The following is a 15,920-nucleotide window of genomic DNA, read 5'->3' as shown; positions in this document are numbered from 1 at the left end:
TTGGTGGGCAGAGCTACTGAACTACACGTGCTTGTTATTCTGTAGAGGTGGTGTTTCGTCGCGCACTGACGTCAGTAGAAGCACAGGACCGTTTACTGAGCCTGGTGTCTATAAAAGCTTTTCTTTGACTAACAAGGACGTTTTCAGCTCTGAAACGTACAGGATAATCTTATATTACCATGACCTTTTATATATCAAAAGCTCAAGGGAAAGTAGATTTCTCAATTCATCACCCCTTTAACATCCTCTAACATCTTCTAAAATAATAATGATCTTTTTTTAAACCATAGGGAGATCAGGGCCCAGTAGGACCAGCAGGGGCTTCAGGACTAGAGGTGAGTGCCCTCTTAAAATACGCACTGGATATCTCAAGTTAAACATCCACATTAGCCACATCCACATTAGCCTTATAGATTACTATTATAACATTATAAGGAACTCCGCGGCTCATGTACGGCAGTTCATGTTTTGTTATAATAAGCTCTGTTGAATGTGCATCTCTACATTTTAAATGTGGTTTGATTACTTATGGTGCTTGAAGTATTTGTGATCAGTCTATTCCAGCCTGTTCATTTTGTGATTGTGGCATCAGCAATCATTTTACTTGGCAACTGGTCAACAATGTCTCTTTTTCTTGTAATTTTATTGTTTTTGAGCATTTATGGTAATAAATAATAGGCACCGCACACTCCTATTGGTTTATGTCACTCTGCAAAGACTTTTATAATTTTTTTCAAACCCTCCACATAAAAAAAAAATCCTCTCTCCCAAAAAAATTTCACAAGAGTTTAGTGATCTGAACGCTGCATCGAGACTTGACCCAGATTCAGCATTGACAGTATAAATTGTTGTGAAGAATAGTCTGTCCTCATGCCAGAGCCTGTCGTACAAACAGCTGCCTGAATTCAAATTAATTGTTCATTGCAATTAATCCAGTTTTTCATGTAAAGACCTTGCCAAAGATCCCACAGTTCAGTCTATCCAAGTGAGGGTAGTATGGATAATTTAGATAATAAGACAAGCGGGGTCAGACATTAGCTAATAGATGACCAGAGAAAATCCATCCTGTCTCCAACATCAACACTTCTTTGTGAAACTCAAGGCGACTGATGCTTTTGTTCTAGAGTTATTTAATGAGCCGATATGTTGGTGAGTGGAGGAGATTGGTCCCAGGAACAGGAGATAATGAGATGTCAGGGAGCAGATTTAGAGGATTGGGAGTCCAGTACTATGGGTCATTTCTGCTTTCTGTTTAGGGCAGACCTGGGAGAAAGGGTTTCCCTGGAAATCCAGGGGACGATGGAATGAAGGTAAGAATGCCAAAGACAGCCAAATGACCACATTTATATAGACTCTAATTTTCTTCTTGAATAGGTTTCTTCAACTATAGCCTATTCCCCTATGTAAAATCTTAACTCTGACTGTGTGATTTAAATTGTCCAACAATGTTAAGCAATGTAAACACAGTACTTTCACTCATTGTTTATTTCTTAAAAAGTCATCCTTTCTTAATGAAAGTTCCTTCCACAGTGTTAGTTCATCATCACCTCATAAATTGTGTATCACGTTCGACAGTATTCTGTATTTTTGTTATTTGTTTTGTAATAAATAAATTGAGAACTTTAAAGTCACCATGAAATCAAAATTTAAGTTCTAAGGGCCTGAAGATTGAGGGCATCCAGTATGGTTTGCCAGCTTTGACCACTTACGCACAGAGATTGTTTCAGATTATCTGAATCTTTGGATGATATTATGCACTGTAGATGATGATAACTTCAAACTCTTTGCATTTTTTCTCTGAAAAACTCCTTTCTAATATTGCTCCACTATTGTTCGCCGCAGCATTGGGGGAATTGGTGATCCTCTGCCCATCTTGACTTCTGAGAGACACTGCCACTCTGAGAGGCTCTTTTTATACCCAATCATGTTGCCAATTGACCTAATAAGTTGCAAATTGGTCCTCCAGCTGTTCCTTATATGTACTTTTAACTTTCACGGCCTCTTATTGCTACCTGCTGTTCCAACATTTTTTGGAATGTGTGGCTTTCATGAAATCCAAAATGAGCCAATATTTGACATTTCAAAATGTCTCACTTTCAACATTTGATATCTTATCTATTTTATATTGTGAATAAAATATAAGTTTATAAGATTTGTAAATTATTGCATTCCTTTTTTATCCACAATTTGTACAGTGTCCCAACTTTTTTGTAATGGGGTTTGTAAATACACACTGAAGCTGCAGCTGAAGCTTAAATCGGTCTTCTGCGCACAATTATTTTTTCTATATGATGAATATCACATAGTGCATATAGAGTATAGGGAACGATTCAATCAGTATATATGCTTTCTATTGGGGTGAATGAAGGATCATAAGCGCAAGTCAGCACAGACCAGAAACATATCTGACCCATTTGTATTCTGCACAGAATGCTGTGTTTTAAAGTTACATAGATTAGGAAGATAAACAGTTAGACAGACTTGGCATTGAAAACAGCACTGATGTAGAAAAGATGGTCATGCACTAACATAAATTACACAATTTTCATAGTACACAACATCAGCATGATTACATTTTAAATCTAAAAGGGGGATCTATTAGACTGTTTCTGTCAAAGGCCAGGGTTGCCAGGTATGAGCCAGTCAAAAGTAGCCTTTAAATAGTCAGCATGATTTTCTCCATCGGCCATCCGAATTCTCCACTGAATTTGTACGTCTGGGGGTGTTGGAGCTCTGAATCAATCAGTTGATAAGAGACTTATCTATCAATCAACTTTTTTTCTATTTATATAGAGCTTTTACAATGACGATTGTTTCAAAGCAGCTTCACAGTGTTAAACAAGACAATATTGCTACAAAATTTGATTTGGCTAGTTTGATTTGGATAGTTTATAGAATTAAATATATTAATTAAATAATATAATTATTACCTTATTATTAATTATTACCTACTTATCCGTGGCCATAACTTAAAAGTAGTCTAATGGCAACATTGGCTCTGGCCAAGCTGTGATATAAATGCTATCGGCTAAAGGGGGAGAAGCTGCTCGATATGTCCCGCCCTATTTTTCTGTTTAGGATGAAATTTCGTCAACACATTGAATAACGCTGCGCGTTTCAAGGCACTTCAGGGGGCCTTTAATACTAATTTCTAGCTTTTTATATATTCTGAATATTCAGGCCATACTCAGGGTTTTATAAATACAGAGGTCCCAAAATTGACTTTCTGGTAGGTTTGGGGTAGCCTGACAAGCCAGACCCACATCAAAATGTTTGGTCTGGAAGCTCACCATTGACAGAGCTCAATCCGAGCACGCAATTGGATAGCGCTACAACCCACCAGAGCAACGGAGGTGAAGCAGAGCTAGTTGAAAGATTAAACTTTCACCGTATCTGGTCGGCAAAACTCCGAACAAATCTTCCATTCTTAAGAATGACTTCAGTGCCGTTCTTTGTTCTTTTCTCAGAGAAAAGCTTAACTCCAAGTCTTCCAGAGTCGCGGTCAAAGCTGATTCGAAAGACCGCCGTTCGCCAGCTTCTGTGTTTACTAGAAGCACACAAGCGCAACTAGACCGTAATTATGTTAAGCCCTGCCCACCGACTATATACACAAAGTGATTGGCCCGACCAGAGATTGGCGTTTACAGCTCAGAAGGGTATTTAGAGTTGCTAGACGACACTCGCGGCAGATTAGATTTGCTGCCGCTAGGGTGCGTCTAGTTCCCTTTCGGGGAACTCGAGCTGCGTCGAAACGCTGTGAGAACGCCTCTGCGTTAATGCGTCGTGAAGCGCCTGTAGAACCATTCCATCGGAAAAAAGATTGATCGTCGGCGTGATGACGTCATCGACCGGAAGCTATAAAACATCGACCGGAAGCTATAAACCGGAAGCTATAAAACAAACAGGAACTAGCTTCTGAGCCTTCAGCAAGCGATCTGTGTGAACCTGTCTGTCTATTTGGTGTTTTTGTCTGTCTATTGAAGAGTTTTTCCACCCTTTTTGTTAAATATTTCATATATATTAACAAAACAAAGAGAAAATAAAATAGATAGAGAATTATGGCGAGTGAAAGCAGTTTTAAGAGGTGTGTTCATCCCTGCCCACGTTACATCACGAGTGGGGATACACACTCTCTTTGTGTAGCCTGCTTGGGAGCGCAGCATGCCCAGGCAGCCCTCGAGGGGGCTGCTTGCGAGCATTGTGAAAAGTTACCGCTGAGAACGCTGCGCTCCCGCCGGGCACTCTTTGAGGAGGGTGCCTCGGCTCGTGTTCCCCGCGGCTCTGGTCCCGCTGCCGCCGAGGCGGAGCGGAGGCTGCAGTCGTGGGGATCACAATTGGATGTTGCAGAGGGGTTAGAGACGGGCGCTGCCTTATCTCTGCCCTCACCTGCACCATCCAGCGGCTCTTCTCGGGGGGCGTGGAAGCACGCATGGCGGTTTCTTCCCCCCCGAGAGAGTCGCCGGTGCTTCATCTGTCCAGCTCTGAGGAGGTGGATGTTGAAAGCATCGAGACTGAAGACTCGCCACTTCAGTCCCCTGTATGCGAGGAGCTCGTTGAGGTTCTGACGCGAGCGGTGGCCAGGCTTAACATCGACTGGCCAACCGAGAGATACGAGGCAGGAAGAAAACGTGCAAGTAAATTAGACGAGAGATTCCTGCCTTCTCGCGCTTCAGAGCCTCAGCGGCGGGGCTTGCCGTTCTTTCACGACTTGCACACTGAGGTGGCAAGATCGTGGAAGAGACCGGCATCATACCGTGTTTTCAGCCCACAGACTTCGGTCTATAGTAACATCGCTGGGCTGAAACAGTATGGGTATGGGGCGATGCCAAAGGTTGAAGAGACGCTCGCGAGCCATCTCTCGCCTTCCTCGGCATCGTCCCTTAAAGCCCCGTCTTTGCCCACCAGACCTCTAAAAACAACGTCGGCGTTGGTGGGCAAAGCGTACTCGGCAGCGGGTCAGGCGGCTGCATGCCTGCACACTATGGCAATCGTGCAGGCATACCAGGCTGACCTGCTGAGGGATCTGGACAGTAGCGATGCAGTGGGGGGAGATATTATCACGGAACTTCGTTCTTCTGCCGATTTAGCTCTCCGGGCCACCAAAGAGACGGCCAGATGTGTGGGCCGCTCTATGGCAGCCCTGGTGGCCACGGAGAGGCACTTATGGTTGAACCCCACTGACATCAAAGAGAGGGAGAAAGCTTTTCTGCTGGATGCGCCGCTTTCTCCTGGAGGCCTCTTCGGTGACGCAGTCCATACTGTCACCGAGAGGTTCCAGGAGTCCAAAAAGCAAGCTGCGGCGCTCAAGCAGTTTCTCCCTCTCAGGGTCCAGGTCCCTGGGGCTGCTGCTAACATCAAGCAGCCCAAGCCGAGTACGAGCGCCTCGCACAGGGCGAAACAAAAACAGAGCGTCGCCACCCGAACTCCCCCTCAGCGCGGGGACGAGGGGCGGCGCTCTCAGACGAGGCCTTCGAGGGGCAGGGCTGATCTGAGGACAGTCCTGATCGCCAAGAAGGCCTCGTCGAAGCGTTCCTGACGCTAGAAGCGCCAGGACGCTGAGGGTGGTTCCCCCCGTAGGGAAACGGTGTTTACCCCTGCCCACGGTACCCGTTTTCCCTGCGGCACCCTTTGGGGGCCGCGCTGCCAACCCCGCCGCAATGCCGGGGCGCAGTCGGTCTCCGCGGGCCACCTGAGGGTGGTCCGCCCCCTCCTCGGAGGGCAGGAGACATAAAAGGGCGCTGAGGGTAGTCCCCTCCGAAGGGAAACGGTGTTTACCTCTGCCTACGGTACCCGTTGTCCTGCAGCGCCCTCTGGGGGCCGCGCTGCCAACCCCGCCGCAATAACGGGGCGCAGACGGTCCCCGCGGGCCACTCGAGGGTGGTCCGCTCCCCCTTCGGGGGGCTCCCGAGCAGTCAAGTCAGTCGTTCCCTGCCGGTCCGCCGCTTCAGGGCACTGTGCTTGTTGCTCAAAGTACACCAAAGGCCAGCCTCGAGAGGCTGGTTCCCTTAGTAGATTTTCTAGACGAGTGGAAACGTCAATCAAATATATCTCATTGGGTCCTGCAGATAATCGAAAGGGGGTACGGCATTCAATTCAAAAGTCGGCCACCTCCTTTCAGCGGTGTCCTACCTACAGAGGTGGGCCCGGAGCAGGCTCTGGTAATGGTACAGGAAGTACAGACACTCCTGCAAAAAGGGGCTATAGAGAGGGTTTCCCCTCCCAGCAGGGAGTCTGGGTTTTACAGCCGTTACTTCATCGTGCCGAAGAAGGATGGGGCTTACGCCCGACATTAGCTTCCTTTCGGTCTAGCACTGTCACCCCGCACAGTTACCAAGTGTGTGGATGCAGAACTGGCGCCGTTGCGTCTGCAGGGCATCCGCATACTGAGGTATATCGACGACTGGCTGATTCTAGCGAATACAGAGCAGTGGCGGTTCAGCATCGAGATGCTGTTCTCACGCATATGTCGAAGTTGGGGTTGAGGCTGAACGCCAAGAAGAGTGTGCTTTCTCCGGCTTAGAGAACCACTTTTCTAGGTGTGAACTGGGACTCGGTAATAATGCGGGCGCAATTATCGCCAACACGCATAGCATCGATCCTGGCAGCAGTCAAAGAACAGAAGCTAGGCCGGGCCGTCACTATGAAACAGTTCCAGAAACTGTTAGGTCTCATGGCAGCAGTGTCCAATGTAATACCTCTTGGCCTACTGTACATGAGGCCACTGCAGTGGTGGCTCAAAACAAAGGGATTCTCCCCGAGGGGAAATCCGCTCCGCACGATCACAGTCACGCGGCGACGCCTACGTGCTCTGGTCATGTGGAAAAACCCGGGGTTTCTATCTCAGGGTCCCGTGTTAGGGGCTCATGTTCGTCGCGTAACGCTAACGACAGATGCCTCTCTCACGGGCTGGGGGGGCGACCATGAGTGGTCGCTCATCCCAGGGTCTATGGCAGGAACATCAGCGGCACTGGCACGTAAATCGGCTAGAGATGCTCGCAGTGTTTCTTGCATTGAAACAGTTCCTGCCCGACCTCAGGGGCCACCATGTGCTAGTCAGGTCAGACAACACATCGGTGGTCGCCTATATAAATCACCAGGGGGGTCTGAGGTCCCGTCCGTTGGACAAATTGGCACATCGGATCCTCCTGTGGGCCCAAGGGAAATTGCTGTCAGTCAGAGCAGTATATATCCCGGGGGTCCTGAATCAGGAAGCAGACAGCCTGTCGAGGCAGGGGCCGAGGCCCGGGGAATGGAGACTCCACCCAGAAGTGGTGGAGCTCCTATGGAAGGTATATGGGAGCTATTTGCTTCGGCGGAGAGTTCTCACTGCCCGCAGTGGTTTTCTCTGACCCATCCAGCCCCGCTGGGGTTGGATGCCATGGTACAGGAGTGGCCGAGGCTACCTCTGTACGCCTTCCCCCCGATTGTCCTGCTTCCAGGAGTTCTGGAGAGGGTACGCCGGGACGGGGCCCAGGTACTTCTAGTGGCTCCGTACTGGCCGACCCGAGTATGGTTTTCGGACCTGATATCTCTCCTGGAAGGCTCTCAGATGGAGATTCCGACCAGGAGGGATCTACTCTCTCAGGCGGGCGGGAGATTCCTGCACCCACGCCCAGAGATGTGGAAACTGTGGGCCTGGCCTCTGAGGGGGCTAGGCTCATAGAGGAAGGTCTCTCGGCCGAGGTCGTAGAGACCATCCTTCACTCCAGAGCTCCGTCCACGAGGAAACTGTACGCTCTGAAATGGAAACTTTTCTCAGCATGGTGCAGAGAACGCCAGTGGGACCCAGTTAACTGCCCGGTTGGTACAGTGCTGGAGTTTCTGCAGGCAAGGTTCTCGGCAGGGTTGACCCCCTCCACAATAAAGGTGTACGTGGCGGCCTTGGGTGCCTTCCACGTCCCTTTGGGTGGAGTGTCTTTGGGAAGACACCCTCTGATTACACGTTTTCCTCTGTGGCACTTTAAGGTTGAGGCCTGTTATGCACTCGAGGGTCCCAGCATGGGACTTAGCCATTGTTTTGCGGGGCTTGTCCGAGCCTCCGTTTGAACCCTTGGAGGAGGTGTCGGATAAGTTCCTCACCCTCAAGACTATATTCCTTTTGGCTATTTCATCTCTCAAAAGAATAGGAGATATTCAGTCCCTGTCTGTAGGGCCCTCATGTCTAGAGTTTGCGCCGGGGATGGTGAAAGCATTTCTACATCCCAGGCCGGGTTATGTCCCCAAGGTTCCTACGAGCCCACGGGGCCCCATTACTCTTCAAGCATTCTGTCCTCCTCCTTTCACGACGTCAGACCAGGAAAGATTAAATCTGCTGTGCCCTGTTAGAGCACTAGATACTTATGTCCACAGAGCTGCCCTGTGGAGGAAAACTGATCAGCTGTTTGTCTGTTTCGGGCCCCCTAAGAAGGGGCCCCAGTATCTAAGCAGAGAATGAGCAAGTGGGTGGTCGAGGCCATCTCACTTGCTTATGAGGCGGTCGGGCAGCCGTCTCCACTGGCTGCCCGGGCGCATTCTACCAGGGGTATGGCTGCTTCTAAAGCACTGTTGTCGGGGGCTTCCCTCCTTGACATCTGTAACGCGGCCGGTTGGTCGTCTTCATTAACTTTTGTCAGGTTCTACGAACTAGACCTGGCATCTACTGTTGGGGCACAGGTACTCTCGTAACCGTGTGCGCCTCGGCTTCACACATATGAGACACTTGGTCCTATGGCGTTGTGGGTATAAGCGTTCTCACAGCGTTTCGACGCAGCTCGAGTTCCCCGAAAGGGAACGTCTCAGGTTACGTTTGGGTATGAACTAGGGTATGTAACCCTAGTTCCCTGAGGGAACGAGACGCTGCGTCGCTTTGCCATACTCCCGGCGTGTCCGTGATCACTTACTTCAGGCTTTATCAAAAGTTAGTTCCTGTTTGTTTGCACGGACGTTTTATAGCTTCCAGTCGATGACGTCATCACGCCGACGATCGATCTTTTTTCCGATGGAATGGTTCTACAGGCGCTTCACGACGCATTAACGCAGAGGCGTTCTCACAGCGTTTCGACGCAGCGTCTCGTTCCCTCAGGGAACTAGGGTTACATACGTAACCTGAGACGATTTCTAGGCTAAGGATTGGGGTGTTTTGATAATGTTTATTTTCTCATTACATTGACAGTTACAAATTACATTACATTAATCACATAAATTATACATTTTCAATTCAAAAATGGCGAAATTAAACATTGACATTGACAAGCGGTTTAGCATCAATATATAGGGTCATAATTCAACACCCTTTAATTTTTTTGTTCCCAATAATTCATGTCCTCTTTTTATTAGACTTTATTATGTTGTTAATGATTCAATTTAACAACTAAGTGAGTGAGTATGACACATTTTGGTCCTTTGCTCTAGGGAGAGCTTGGAATCACTGGGAATCCTGGGATGTTTGGTGAGAGGGTAAAGGAATTTTCATATACACTTCTGGTACTTTAATAAACATGTTTTAAATTAGAGTTAATAATCTTTGATTGTGTTTGTCTTTTTTGTGTGTTCAAAAGGGTCTTATTGGTTTCATCGGACCTTTTGGTGAGGTGGGGCTTGCTGGTGAAAAGGTCAGTAGGTCATTTGCTTGTGTAATCAAGTGAAATTCTGTTTAACCTTGGTTCCTGTTTCTGTAGCATGTGTTTTAAATCAAACATCAGACATGTATGTTGGTTTTGTGCGATGGTCAATGTTGCCTTTCCTTGATGTTAGTATTATCTTTTATTGTGTTGTTTGGCTCAGATGTGTTTCTTGTGCTCTCAGGGAGATCGTGGTGAGACAGGCCTGCCCGGGCCACCTGGAGAAAAGGGAGCGATGGTAAGGAGTAAGTCTGGATCTCGTCTCTGCTCTCAGGGGAACCCTAATACCCACTTAACCTTGAGCAGTCACCATAACTCAAACAGCTACAATGGTTGGAAAGTAGCAGTGTGTGGGAAAATGCATCATCAGCCATTTTCCATTCATGAGATAATCAGCTAGACCACTGCAAGAGTCATTTCCCTTTCAATGACATAAGGAAATTGTGGCCATTTGCTGTGTAAAGTGGTTTGGGCCACTCCAAAGAAATCCAAGAGCAACCTTCCAGCCTTTCCAAGAAGCTTTGTTGTCAATTCAATCTTTCAACAGTTCCAATAAATGGTCTGCATGTATTTGGTGCCCATGGCAATCCAAATAAAAAGCTTGTCTTAATTTCCATTGTTAACTTTTGTGCACTTACCAGAAAAGTTTTTTTCTCAGTGTAGTTTTACATTAGAAATTCATAATGCTTATGAGGTATATTTTTAACATTGTTTTTCAACACTTGCAGCACGGCATAAGATATTGAGGTTTTCATAGATTGATGTATTTTGTCTTTCTGCACAGACAGATTGTTTCCACTTGTTTTTAACTTGTTTTGTAATCTCAATAAATGAAAACAATCTGCCATTGCAGCAAGACAAAACACATTCTTCTCTGAAAGCAAGAAAACAAGTAAAAACAAGTCAATATTTTATTAAATGTTTTTTTTATCACGTAAATGTATCTTGTTGAAAGGGGTTTTAGATAATGTAAATGGATTTATTAAATGGCAATAAAGGTAATGACAAGTAGTTTGGGTTTAACTGTATCAGAGGTAAGGTATCAGAGATGCTTATATTAGCGATTATTCTATAATGATGTCTCTGTGATTTTTTGTTTTAGGGACACCCAGGGGCTCCGGGTGAGAGAGGTCCATCTGGACCAGCAGGTACACCAGTAAGTCAATGTTATGTATACTATATAAACTGAATTTATGTATCCCTGGCCAAGAGTCTCTGCAAAAAGTAACAGTAGCACATATGGCAGTTCTGTTTTGTGTCTTCCTTTACTGTCATAACTTCTGTGTTACGTACAATCATTGGGACCTAATTTATGATCGCTGCATACACACAAAACAGGCCCTGGAAGACTTCCTACTCATAAGTTGTGATTTATAAAAACAAACTTGACGGGAAAATCTGCGCACCGGTACGCAAACTCTGACCCATTCGTACAAACGTTTTGGAGACAAAGCAGTTTGGTGACACGATGGTGAGCTGATGGACTGACGGCAAATGAAGGAAAACCACTTTAAATCCTCATTATGAATCCCAATCATAAATACAGTGCATGTTAACAATAACAGTTCAAATAAAATACAATAAAAAGTTTAACTCTGATTTTACATCTGATAAACACATTTAGATTAAATTTACCATTCTCATTAGTTAAGCACTTAAAGGGGGGGGGTGAAATGCTGTTTCATGCATACTGATCTTTTTACACTGTTAAAGACTTGGAATCCCATACTAAACATAGACAAAGTCTCAAAAGTTAAGGTGGACGTTTGTTGGGAGTATTTCTTTGTCAAAAATACTACTTCCGGTTAGTCATACGTTTCGGCAAGTTTTTTTCGATCATGGGTCCACTTGACGTTAAAAGGTCGGAATTTCCTTGTATGGGCCGTACGGACTATTCTACCGGAAGAGCGTGAGAGAGAGAGAGCGAAAGCAACAGGCTACGCCCATCAAAGCGGGGCTCGTAGGCTGCGCTGCACAGATGATGTGACTTCAAGAAATTAACAATGTCACCAAAAAAGTGCGTTTTTGGTTGCCAGACCAAGACAGTCCTGTACAGATTGCCAAAAAACCCCGAGTTAAGGCAACAGTGGATGTAATTTCCGGATCAGCAACTGAGTTGCGCAAAGTTTATGTCTGTTCACTGCATTTCGGTGCCGACTGTTTCATAAACAAGGCCCAGCTCGACGCCGGATTTTCCGATCGCCTAATGCTGAATGATGGAGCAGTCCCAACGTTAGAACCGCAGGCGGTGAGTGAGACTGCTTCAAATGTCTGTGTTTTTGCCTATGCCCATCAAGTAGCCCAAACATGATCACGTATAGTTAATTGATCAATGGAGCATGCGATGTGTAGTGCGTGTACATTTGTTTAGCTGGCCACTATATGTGTAACTTTATGTTTGTGTATTGTAAAAGCACTCCAAACAACAATACACAAAGAGGGGGGAAATATGTTGAACTAAATAAGCACGCTTCTTCATTCAAATGCGCTACTATTCCGTGTCTTTCTATGTAAACACTTAGCCTGCCGTGCAAAACCATGTCTACACAAACCACGCGTAAACACACACACACACGTGCACAACTGCACTTCCCACATGTACACCTTCAAAGACAAAAATACGACGATATAATTCAAGTATAAATATGTAAATAACACAAGTCGCTAAGCATATTATATAGTTAGTGTATAACTTGTACCACATAGAGACGTCCTGCTCTAGTCGTTTTTGCTGCTGCTCCTGTTCAACTGCAGCCTCTGGGTCTGATTCCGGATCATAGATGTATGGCTGTATCTGATTAAAAAGCCATATTTTTATTTTGAATAAAGTTTTTTCCCGCTGTTAGGGATGACACAGCTTTACGACGCACTTAACAAAATAACAGCGGCGCGCACACGTAATTATTTAGCTCCGCTCACACGATACGCCCCCACCCGGCTTTTTTCGGAAAGACTCGGAACAGCGCATCTTTCTTATATAATTATAAAAAAAATAAAGACTTTTCGGAGATATGCAGGATGCAATGCTACTCTATAGGTACTCAAGATTGACATGACACTGACTGAAATTGAGTGTTTCACCCCCCCTTTAAATTACATGAAAGCGTATTGAAACTGAGTGTTTCACCCCCCCTTTAAATTACATGAAAGCGTAATCCTGAAGATACAATTTTTTATATTCTAATGAATAGAAATATTTGTAGTTGATATAATGCTTTTGAACACTTTTCCTGTGGCATGCTGTGTTTTAATGTTTTAACTACAGCGAGGATTGCTTGCCGTATAATAATAGCAGAATTCATGGTCTGAGAAAATATTTTTGAGCAAATAATGATCAATAATGCACAATTAGGCTTATCTGTTTACATTTAAAAATATAAAGTCATTAAAAATACTATTTGGCCAGTTGAAAAGATTGAGAAAAAACTCTCTGATATTTATTTTATACTATTTTGAGGCAAGGATAGGCTACTGAATGATTTTTAGCAATGGAATATGACGACACATCTATATTTCATATTTTCCTAATGTCTTGTATCGTTACACATGAAATCAAGTGATTAATATGCATACGCAATTGATATGCAGAAGAGGATATGCATACTAAAACTAGGCTTTGTAAGCTCCATAAATGGTTATTTTGGAGATGTAACCGTACAATCTTCCGCTGACTGTGTTTTCCGCAGGTTCTGGCTTACTCTTAATTTTCAAAATGTGAAAACTTTTGTGCATACACATAGACTGGGTAAACCCAGCCTGATCTGCCGGGGATTTGTCAGTCTGGAAACCTGTACATTAATTTCTAACTGCTTCTGTTACACTCTTGCTTGTGGGTTATAGTCATTCGAATAATGCTTGTTTATCACGCCTTTTGTGCATTAGAAAATACAGAGCAGACTCCCCAGACCAATGTTCAATTTTAAACTGAGCTTGGTCTGGTGTTAGCCAGACAAGCGTACACACACTGGTAGGATGAAATTTATGCAACGTTTTATAAATAAGGCCCCTGGACTGACTCTTTCTAGGTAAATCCAGAGTACAGAAGCATCAAGCCAAGTCTGTCTCATTTCATGCAATAACCAAATGAACCTTTTATCTCTGCAGAAAACTGTTTACATGCTCTCACCACAGCTGTCAATGCACATTGATACACACACTAACGGAATAACTGTCCTACTGAATGAAACCCAAAAACTAATTTCACTACTTCGCTCTGCTCGCACAAACGTTGATGTCATACAATCTTTTGGCAGGAAATGCCTTTTAGAGGCACTCAGATGACCCTGTGAAGAGGGCAGAGTGCAGCAGAGTACAAACATAAACACCAGACTTTGAAGGACAGAGCTTTCACCCTGCAGTTGTAATCGGGTCAAATGATGTTTGTTTGCCTGCCAGAGACTCTTGCCAGCTCTAGCTGGGTTTTCTGAGGGAACATTCTCTTGCTGCCTGATTTAGGACTCTATTCTTGTCCTCTGTTCTGTGTTCTCTAGGGGCCTCCCGGTTTTAGGGGCCTCAGCGGCACCAGGGGACCCAACGGCAGAAGGGTAAGAACTGATCATTATAGTTACCAGTAATGATGATCCTTGAATAAACTAGAGGTGTCCCAGGATTAAGGATTTAGACATTCGAATCAGAATTGTCGAATCGTTCTATGGTCGACTGATAGTCGAATCTTCTGTGTGTGTGTGAATGGGTTGGGAGGGGCACGACACTAGTCAGCAGGAGGGTAAAACTATTTTTATTTTCCTTTACACACTGCGCACAGGAAAAACTTTTAATAAAGCGATCAAAACTGCCTGCCAACTTACAGAAGAACTGACAATGGCTTTCTTATTTAGGTTCAATTAGAAGTTAATGTGGTGGATAAACATTCGTAAAACATTTTCTCATAACATTTTAAAGCCGTGCTCGAAATACAAAACATCACACAAATATATAAAAGAACATTTTGATAAATAAACCTTAAAAAAAATACCTGCCTAGAGAGGAAAAGAACACTTTGAGTGTGTTTACATGCACGTTCTTAAGCCGATTGTGCCTAAAGGGGGTCGCACACCGGACGCTCAGCTCAGCTCCGCGCCTCAGGTCTCTCACACCAGACACGCACATTATATACGCGCAAGCTCAATTTTGAATCGACTTCTGACATAAGAGCTGCACGATGAGTGTATCTTGTAGCACAGGGTGAAATCAGTATGTACATTGATGATTAGAGGGAATATAAATGTAATATAAAAACTTGAAATGGAGCTCTGTGGTGCGGCAGGATTTTAAACAGCTTCCTGAGTCGCCGCAGACAGGTGTGCCATTGCCGGTGGGTGTACAGTACACTCATTGAAACAATGTGTTCGAATTTAAAAGTCGTGTCGCAGAGCTAAGCTTCGCACCTGGTGTGAGACCCCCATTAAAGGGGTCCCACACCGGACGCGAAGCTCAGCGCAGCGCGGCGCCATGTCTTTAAAATATCAAGCACACCCATATTGCCAAAATGGTATGATCCTTGTTTCATAACACCCGCAAAGATTCGACTGTTAGATCGGTGGTCGAATCCGGCTCCGCATATCGATGCATCGAATCTTCAACTATTCGGGGTCACCCCTAAATATACATGCTTTGGAAACTCAAAATAATCAAGAATTAAAAGACAATTTAAGTAAAACAGTACAATGTTCCAGCCAAGCTCATCTACAGAAGTCTTAATTTCACAACTTTATCCATTTAGTATTTTTGTAAACTCTCTAGATGATTATCACTTTATACTGGAAGCGATTCAAGTACACAAAGGCCTGTAATGAGTTTTGCATTGGCATATAGTTCTGTCATCTTTGGATAGTTTAGCATCCTGCTGATGTAGTGGTTACTGGAATCTATATTGGGCAACATTTCCTGTATATTGAAAGTCAATGACAGTATCATGGCAGAAGACCTTGACAGATGGTGTCTTCACATTAGCTCTGATTACATTACCATTAAAAACAAATCAAAATCATAAAATTACACACCACTTTTATGTTCACTCAAATTGCCTGTATTTTGAACTTTATATTCAAAACTTGATAAGTATTGATAATGTCTTCAAAGCACAATCACAATACATTATCACAAACCTAGCACAGATTAGGGAAAGTACAAAAAATTAAAGACCAACTGCATTTGAACTAGGCATTCTTTAGAAGTGAAACTAAACTGTCACAATGAAGGAGTCAATGCCCCCCAAAGGGATCTGCTCCGAATCAAAGTGAGCAACGGGAGTTGAGGGCAAACAGAGGACAGACTCGTATTAGCTGGAAACAAGTGGCAGTACTCATGAGCAGCTTAGAT

The 15,920-nt window shown here is 44.7% G+C and overlaps 1 protein-coding gene across 2 annotated transcripts in view; it reads left to right on the top strand.

The window, feature by feature from the left end:
- col27a1b (collagen, type XXVII, alpha 1b) overlaps positions 1-15,920 on the top strand; it is a 133,607-nt gene that overhangs the window by 82,164 nt on the left and 35,523 nt on the right. For both annotated transcript variants that reach the window (XM_067438081.1, XM_067438083.1), the window contains exons 22-28: positions 291-335; positions 1,257-1,310; positions 9,391-9,435; positions 9,537-9,590; positions 9,784-9,837; positions 10,702-10,755; positions 14,090-14,143. In XM_067438081.1, the coding sequence (XP_067294182.1) occupies positions 291-335; positions 1,257-1,310; positions 9,391-9,435; positions 9,537-9,590; positions 9,784-9,837; positions 10,702-10,755; positions 14,090-14,143 (360 nt within the window). The remainder of the gene's footprint in view (positions 1-290; positions 336-1,256; positions 1,311-9,390; positions 9,436-9,536; positions 9,591-9,783; positions 9,838-10,701; positions 10,756-14,089; positions 14,144-15,920) is intronic.

Source organism: Pseudorasbora parva, chromosome 3 (assembly GCF_024679245.1).
Source record: "Pseudorasbora parva isolate DD20220531a chromosome 3, ASM2467924v1, whole genome shotgun sequence".
In the NCBI taxonomy this organism is placed as follows: Eukaryota; Metazoa; Chordata; class Actinopteri; order Cypriniformes; family Gobionidae; genus Pseudorasbora; species Pseudorasbora parva.
This window is presented reverse-complemented; position numbering and strand designations above follow the sequence as displayed.